General features: G+C 47.0%; 1 protein-coding gene across 2 annotated transcripts in view; it reads right to left on the minus strand.

Annotated features, from left to right (window-relative positions):
- The window catches only part of LOC143767520 (uncharacterized), a 40,338-nt gene extending 32,054 nt beyond the window's left edge, over nucleotides 1–8,284 (minus strand). Inside the window, exons 1-3 of one of the 2 annotated variants that reach the window (XM_077255925.1) lie at nucleotides 8,232–8,284; nucleotides 348–485; nucleotides 39–218 (exon numbers count right to left, since the gene is read on the minus strand). In XM_077255925.1, the coding sequence (XP_077112040.1) occupies nucleotides 39–218; nucleotides 348–485; nucleotides 8,232–8,258 (345 nt within the window). In that variant the 5' untranslated portion in view covers nucleotides 8,259–8,284. Of the gene's footprint in view, nucleotides 1–38; nucleotides 219–347; nucleotides 486–7,714; nucleotides 8,078–8,231 lie in introns of those variants that run through there. The other variant, XM_077255924.1, reaches the window with a different exon arrangement.
- Between the last annotated feature and the right edge of the window lie 339 nt (nucleotides 8,285–8,623).

Genomic DNA, 8,623 nt, shown 5'->3' on the forward strand with positions numbered 1-8,623 from the left:
ATTACTGTATAATGTCCCAGCATTCCCAGCAGTGTCACCTCTCCAGTCAGCAGCTCAATCATCTTGTAGGCGAGTTCTAGGATCTTCTGGTCATTGATGTCTTCATGTATCAGGAGGTGAGGTGGAGGTCTTGTGATTGGGCTCATGGGTCTTCCCCATTCCTCTGACACAGGGGCCTGACAGCGCTCACTAGAGGTCTTCTTCACTACTGTGTAATCCTGGTTATAGAGAGACACATTAATAAATCTCACTACAGACATTTCCAGAGTCCTCACCTCTCCAGTTCTGTCCATCTGTAATTCCCATAGATAAGAATGATGCAATGTGACGTTATCAGAATCTCTCACCTCTCCAGTAAGCCGGAAGAGGATCTCTAGGGTGAGGTGTAATATCTTGTTGTAACTCCTATCCATCATTGATGGGTCAATCAGGAAAATTCTTTTATATAGAAGCTCTCCACTAAGAGGATTCGATATCGTAGGGACCTGAATGGGAAGTAAAGTATCCTGTGTAATAATACAATTACTGGAGAAAATAAGGGGAACATACAATGATATATAACGTATAGCTGTTGTATTCTCAGATTGTATGAACTGGAATGTCATAAACATCACCCACTTGCTGCACTCGTGATTCAGATGAAAATGTAAAGTAGGACTCTGCCTCTCACACTCACTTGTCCATTCAACCAGCGGCAGACATACCGCATGTGCAGCCGTTGCGGCTGCACTGGGGCCCGAAGGTGGAGGGTGGCCCCTGCAGGGAGGCTATTAATGAGGGCAATCTGGCCTGCTTATCCGGTCCCGAGGCTCTGGGGGGCCCCTGACCAGATTGCCCTCATGTGTGGTGGGCAGGGAGCGATCCCTGCAGCTCCGCTGCCATTTTCAGGGGAGCGGAGCTGCAGCGATCCGTCCTGCTTCCTGCCCGTGCTTCCTGTCTCACACAGCAGAGCAGCTGAATGACGTCAGCATTCAGCGCTGTGCCAGACAGAGGAAGCTGCTGGCGACGGTGATGCTGCGGAGAGGTGAGTGGTGCTGCGAGTGTGGGCACGCGTGCGTGCGTGTGTGTAGAGCTGCGGGGGAACGTGCAGAGGTGAATGGTGTGTGTATCTAGGTGGCGGAGAGGACGATGGGGGTGATGGAGAGAAGGCAATGATGGGGTGGTGGAGGAGAAAGCAATGATGGTGGTGGAAAGGGCAATGATGGAGATGGTGGGGGAGGAGGAATTGATGGAGGTGGTAGAAAGGGCAATGGTAGTGGTGGTGGAAAGGACAATGATGGTCATGGTGTAAAGGGCAATAATGGAGGTGGTGGGTCAGGAGGAAATGATGGAGGTGGTGGAATGGGCAATGACGGGGGTGGTGGGGGAAAAGGCAATGATGGTAGCGGAAAGGACAATGATGGTGGTGGAAAGGGCAGTGGTAGGGGAGAAGGAAATGATGGAGGTGGTGGAATGGGCAATGATGGGGTGGCGAGGAAGAAGGCAATGATGGAGGTGGTGGAATTGGCAATGATTGGGTGGTGGGGAGAGAAAGCAATGATAGAGGTGGTGGAAAGTTCAATGATGGGGTGGTGGGGGAGGGGGCAATAATGGAGGTGGTGGAGAGGGCAATGATGGGGGTGGGGGAGAGGAGAGGACAATAATGATAAGCGGGGGAGGACAATGAGGGGTGTGCGGGATTGGGATGGGAGGAAGGGGGATTTATAATGGACATAGGAACAGGGGGAGGTGGAGGAAGACATTATTATCGCTTATTATGTCTAACACAGTCCCTTAGTATATAGTGTACTCACTTATTATACATAGCACAGTCCCTTAAAATATAGTGTACTCACTTATTATGTACAGTGCAGTCCCTCAGTATATAGTGTAGTCACTTTTTATGTATAACATAGTCCCTTAGTATATAGTGTACTCACTTATGTATAACAGTCCCTTAGTATATAGTGTACTCACTTAGTATGTATAACACCATCCTTAGTTACATAGTTTTCTCTTTTATTATGTATTACACTGTCCCTTATTACGTACCATTCTCTAGTTATATATGGTACCGTCCCTTATTGTATAGCTTCCTCTGCAGTCATGAACAGTGCTGTCTCTTACATAGTGTATTTTTGTTATTCACAGCGCCCTCTTTAATTACATAGTCCCCTCTCTTGTTAGATATAACATGACTGCTGATGGAGGAGAAGGTGACCAGACGACCAATCCATCAGCTCTTCTATTAGAAAAGAAGCTTTCCCATGCTCCATCAGCCATCATTGCATTGTACAGCTAACAAGACAGGATGGTATGTCATAAAAAAACAAGGCTCTATATAATCCAATATGTAAGGTGGCATGGTGCTGTACATAACAAGAGAGGGTGCTGTATAATAAGGGATGACAAAATACATAATAAAGGAGATATATATTATATATATATATATATATATATATATATATACACACACACACACACACACATGTATGTGTGTGTGGCTGTATATACAGTATGTATGTGTCTGTATATGTATATACATATACAGACACATTTCTTGCACAGGGGCCCCAAGCTGTCAGTGTCTGCCCATGCATTCAACTACCACAATAGGCTGACAATGAGCTAAGTGCACCCCACATTCATCTCACACATCTACATTTTACTCCTCACAACCACCACTCTCCATTTTGCCAGGCCACAGAGACACCTGCCTTGGGTGACACAGTAATATACAAGCACAGATAACCTTTAGAATCATCTGGTTGGTACTTTTCTTGCACTTTGGCATTCACTGGGTAAAAAAAAACAAAACAAGCTATATTTTTCCTGTTGAGTTTGTTTGTACATTTGGAGCAGCAAGGAACAAACTTATTAAACTTTAGAGGTAATATGCAAAAAAATAAAGTTCAATGCTTAAAAAATGTAATGATAAAAATATTTACACACAAGGCAAAAAAAAGATAAACGGGTTAAATACAGAAACATTGTGCAGATCGAACCTTCAGGCTGAAGAAATAACAACAGAAATCAGGACAGATCTAATATTCATGTTGTCTCTCCTGGATCTGACAATGAGTTTTTCTGGAGGAGATATTATAAAGGGGTCTCAGGTGAGAGGGGGATGGATAATTGTATGCACAGAAAAATGGAGCAAAGACTTGATATTATATATCTGTGGTTTCCCCGAGGCTGAAAATCCTGGTGGATGAACCCACAGAAGGAATGTCCCCAGATCATAGATACATCTCTGGATGGTGTTGATATCAGATTACTATTGATATATAAAATATATAACCTCTCTCATCCGGTATCTTTCCCTCCTTCAAACACACCAGCATACACCCATTACATATAATACCATCCCTCGCTCTTAAACACAGACATGTCTCTATTCTCCCTTTCATCTGTAAACTCTTAAATCTGATGGTCACTACTCATTGTTGGTTCTCTTGGATCTCTCTGCTGCATTCGACACTGTGGATCACCAGCTCCTCCTCACTATGCTTCACTTTATTGGTCTCAAAGATACAGCTCTCTTTTGGTTTCCTTCTATCTCCAGGGTTCAGTCCTAGGTCCCCATCTCTTCTCACAATACAACAACCCTATTGGACAAATCTGCAGCCGATTTGGTTTTCAGTACTACGCTGCTCAAAAAAAATAAAGGGAACACTTAAACAACAGAATATAACTCCAAGTAAATCAAACTTCTGTGAAATCAAACTGTCCACTTAGGAAGCAACACTGCTTGACAATCAATTTCACATGCTGTTGTGCAAATGGAATAGACAACAGATGGAAATTATTGGCAATTATCAAGACACACTCAATAAAGGAGTGGTTCTGCAGGTGGGGACCACAGACCACATCTCGGTACCAATGCTTTCTGGTTGATGCTTTGGTCACTTTTGAATGTTGGTTGTGCTTTCACACTCCTGGTAGCATGATACGGCTCTACAACCCAAACAAGTGGCTCAGGTAGTGCGGCTCATCCAGGATGGTACATCAATGTGAGCTGTGGAAAGAAGGTTTGCTGTGTTTGTCAGCGTAGTGTCAGAGGCAGGAGGCGCTACCAGGAGACAGGCCAGTACACCAGGAGATGTGGTTGGGGCCATAGGAGGGCAACAACCCAGCAGCAGGACCACTATCTCTGCCTTTGTGCAAGGAGAAACAGGAGCACTGCCAGAGCCCTGCAAAATGACTTCCAGCAGGCCACAAATGTGTATGTGTCTGCACAAATGGTTAAAAACCGACTCCATGAGGATGGTCTGAGTGTCTGACGTACACAGATGGGGGTTGTGCTCACAGCCCAACACCATGCAGGATGCTTGGCATTTGCCACAGAACACCAGGATTGGCAAATTCACCACTGGCACCCTGTGCTCTTGACAGATGAAAGCAGGTTCACACTGAGCACATGTGACAGACGTGACAGAGTCTGGAGACGTAGTGGAGAGCGATCTGCTGCCTGCAACATCCTTCAGCGTGACCGGTTTGGCAGTGGGTCAGTAATGGTGTGGGGTGGCATTTCTTTGGAGGGCTGCACAGCCCTACATGTGCTCGCCAGAGGTAGCCTGACTGCCATTAGGTACCAAGATGAGATTCTCAGACCCCTTGTGAGACCATATGCTGGTGCGGGTGGCCCTGGGTTCCTCCTAATGCAGGACAATGCCAGACCTCATGTGTCTGGAGTTTGTCAGCAGTTCCTGCAAGATTAAAGGCATTGAAGCTATGGACTGGCCCGCCCGTTCCCCAAGCCTGAATCCGATTGAACACATCTGAGACATAATGTCTTGAGCCATCCACCAACGTAACGTTGCATCACAGACTGTTCAGGAGTTGGTGGATGCTTTAGTCCAGGTCTGGGAGGAGTTCCCTCAGGATACCATCCGCCGTGTCATCAGGAGCATGCCCAGGCGTTGTATGGAGGTCATGCAGGCACGTGGAGGCCACACACTACTGAGCATCATTTCCTTGTTTTGAGGCATTTCCACTGAAGTTGGATCAGTCTGTAATTTGATTTTCCACCTTGATTTTGAGTATCATTCCAAATCCAGGCCTCCATTGGTTAATAAATTTGATTATTTTTGTGATTTTGTTGTCAGCACATTCAACTTTGTGCAGAACAAAGTATTCAATGAGAATATTTCATTCATTCATACCTAGGATGTGTTATTTGAGTGTTCCCTTTATTTTTTTGAGCAGTGTATACAGTTATCTCTCATATATGTGTGTGTGTGTGTGTGTGTGTGTGTGTGTGTGTGTGTGTGTGTGTGTGTGTGTGTGTGTGTGTGTGTGTGTGTGTATATATACACACACACACTATATATATATATATATATATATATATATATATATATATATATATATACACACACACACTATATATATATATATATATATATATATATATATATATATATACACACACTATATAGCCCCCAATATATACAGTATGATAGCCCCAGCCCCCATATATACAGTATGATGGCCCCAGCCCCCATATATACAGTATGATGGCCCCAGCCCCTCCATATATACAGTATGATGGCCCCAGCCCCTCCATATATACAGTATGATGGCCCCAGTTCCTCCATATATACAGTATGATGGCCCCAGCCCTATATATAGTGTGATGGCTCAAATTCCCCCATGTATAGTATGATGGCCCCAGTTCCTCCATATACAAACTATGATGGCCCCAGCCCTATATATAGTATGATGGCTCCAATTCCCCCATGTATAGTATGATGGCCCCAGCCCCCATATACACAGTATGATGGCCCCAGTTCATCCATATATACAGTATAATTGCCCCAGTTCATCCATATATACAGTATGATGGATCCAGCCCTATATATAGTACCATGGTTTCAATTCCCTCATGTATAGTATGATGGCCCCATCTCCTCCATATATACAGTATGATGGCCTCAGTTCCTCCATATATACAGTATGATGGCCCCAGCTCCCAATATATAAAGTATGATGGCCCCAGCCCCCAATATATATAGTATGATGGCCCCAGTCATCCCATAAATATATATAGTATGATGGCCCCAGTCATCCCATAAATAAATATATATATATATATATATATATATATATATATATATATATATATATAGTGTATGATGGCCCCAGTCCCTATATATACACCCATATATACGGTAGAATGGCCCCAGCCCCCATATATACGGTAGGATGGCCCCAGCCCCCATATATACGGTAGGATGGCCCCAGCCCCCATATATACGGTATGATGCCCCAGTTCCCCCATATATACGGTATGATGGCCCCAGTCCCCATATATACGGTATGATGGCCCCAGCCCCCATATATACGGTATGATGGCCCCAGCCCCCATATATACGGTATGATGGCCCCAGCCCCCATATATACGGTATGATGGCCCCAGCCCCCATATATACTTTATGACGGCCCCAGCCCCCATATATACGGTATGACGGCCCCAGCCCCCATATATACGGTATGACGGCCCCAGCCCCCATATATACGGTATGACGGCCCCAGCCCCCATATATACGGTATGACGGCCCCAGCCCCCATATATACGGTATGACGGCCCCAGCCCCCATATATACGGTATGACGGCCCCAGCCCCCATATATACGGTATGACGGCCCCAGCCCCCATATATACAGTATGACGGCCCCAGCCCCCATATATACAGTATGACGGCCCCAGCCCCCATATATACAGTATGACGGCCCCAGCCCCCATATATACAGTATGACGGCCCCAGCCCCCATATATACAGTATGACGGCCCCAGCCCCCATATATACAGTATGACGGCCCCAGCCCCCATATATACAGTATGACGGCCCCAGCCCCCATATATACAGTATGACGGCCCCAGCCCCCATATATACAGTATGACGGCCCCAGCCCCCATATATACAGTATGACGGCCCCAGCCCCCATATATACAGTATGACGGCCCCAGCCCCCATATATACAGTATGACGGCCCCAGCCCCCATATATACAGTATGACGGCCCCAGCCCCCATATATACAGTATGACGGCCCCAGCCCCCATATATACAGTATGACGGCCCCAGCCCCCATATATACAGTATGATGGCCCCAGCCCCCATATATACAGTATGATGGTCCCAGCTCCCATATATACAGTATGATGGCTCCAGCCCCCATATATACAGTATGATGGCCCCAGCCCCCATATATACAGTATGATGGCCCCAGCCCCCATATATACAGTATGATGGCCCCAGCCCCCATATATACAGTATGATGGTCCCAGCTCCCATATATACAGTATGATGGCTCCAGCCCCCATATATACAGTATGATGGCCCCAGCCCCCATATATACAGTATGATGGCCCCAGCCCCCATATATACAGTATGATGGCCCCAGCCCCCATATATACAGTATGATGGTCTCAGCTCCCATATATACAGTATGATGGCCCCAGCCCCCATATATACAGTATGATGGCCCCAGCCCCCATATATACAGTATGATGGCCCCAGCCCCCATATATACAGTATGATGGCCCCAGCCCCCATATATACAGTATGATGGCCCCAGCTCCCATATATGTACAGTATGATGGCTCCAACCCCATATACACAGTATGATGCCCCAGCCCCCATATATACAGTATGATGGCCCCAGCCCCCATATATACAGTATGATGGCCCCACAGCCCGTTCATATAACAAATAATGAAGTTTATACTCACCTCATCCTGATTCCTGGCACTGCACCCTCCGTCTTCTCTTCTGGCCTGTAGAGCGGAATGAGACAATGACGTCATCGCACCCCCTGCATGACCACACTGAGGTCTCACAAGCCGCGGTCTGCAACTTATGAGACAGACTGATGCGTGTGGCCGTGTCTGCTACCGGCCGCATCACAGCACAGCAGACACGGTAGTTTGCTGTGCGTGGCCATCAGGCGGCCGTCCCTGCACAGCTGCAGGGGTAGCGGCCCGAGGTGGGATTTTCGTCCCTGCCGCCTGGCCCAGCCAGCCCCTGCATTACACAATATACTGTGTAGGGCCAAGAAGGGGGAAGCACTATGTGAGGAATACGTGTTCCCTTACTTCCTGTTTACCATAGTTGGGTCTTATGTATCAGAGGGAAAGGAGAAAAATGCTATGATTCTTAGAAGGTGGCAACAAAAAATAACCAAAATAGTCTCAGCAGTGAAGAGGTTACTGCCCCCTGCCCCAGTAATGGGGAATCTCCAGCACCTACCTCCACCTGCAGAGCCGCACACCACATATATGGCTGCTCTGTGCACACAGGACCTGTGATGAGGTCACAGGAGGGGAGGAGTCAGGGGTCACATGATCAGGGGCCTCAGTGTAGGCAGGACTCTGCTGTGCTGGTTGTCATGGTGCTGGATGAGGGGAAGCTTATGTGTGGGGTCAGGAGGGGGTTACAGGGTGGATGTAGCAGAGCCGTGTGTGTGTGTGTACGAGGTGTACGGAGCGGAGCCGTGTGTGTACGAGGTGTACGGAGCGGAGCCGTGTGTGTACGAAGCAGAGCCATGTGTGTACGAGGTGTATGCAGGGCCAGTTTTAGGCAAAGTGGGGCCCTAGGCAAAGTTTAAAATGGGGCCCCAAATGCTAACATATTGCACATCA

The sequence above is a fragment of the Ranitomeya variabilis genome, chromosome 4 (assembly GCF_051348905.1).
Source record: "Ranitomeya variabilis isolate aRanVar5 chromosome 4, aRanVar5.hap1, whole genome shotgun sequence".
In the NCBI taxonomy this organism is placed as follows: Eukaryota; Metazoa; Chordata; class Amphibia; order Anura; family Dendrobatidae; genus Ranitomeya; species Ranitomeya variabilis.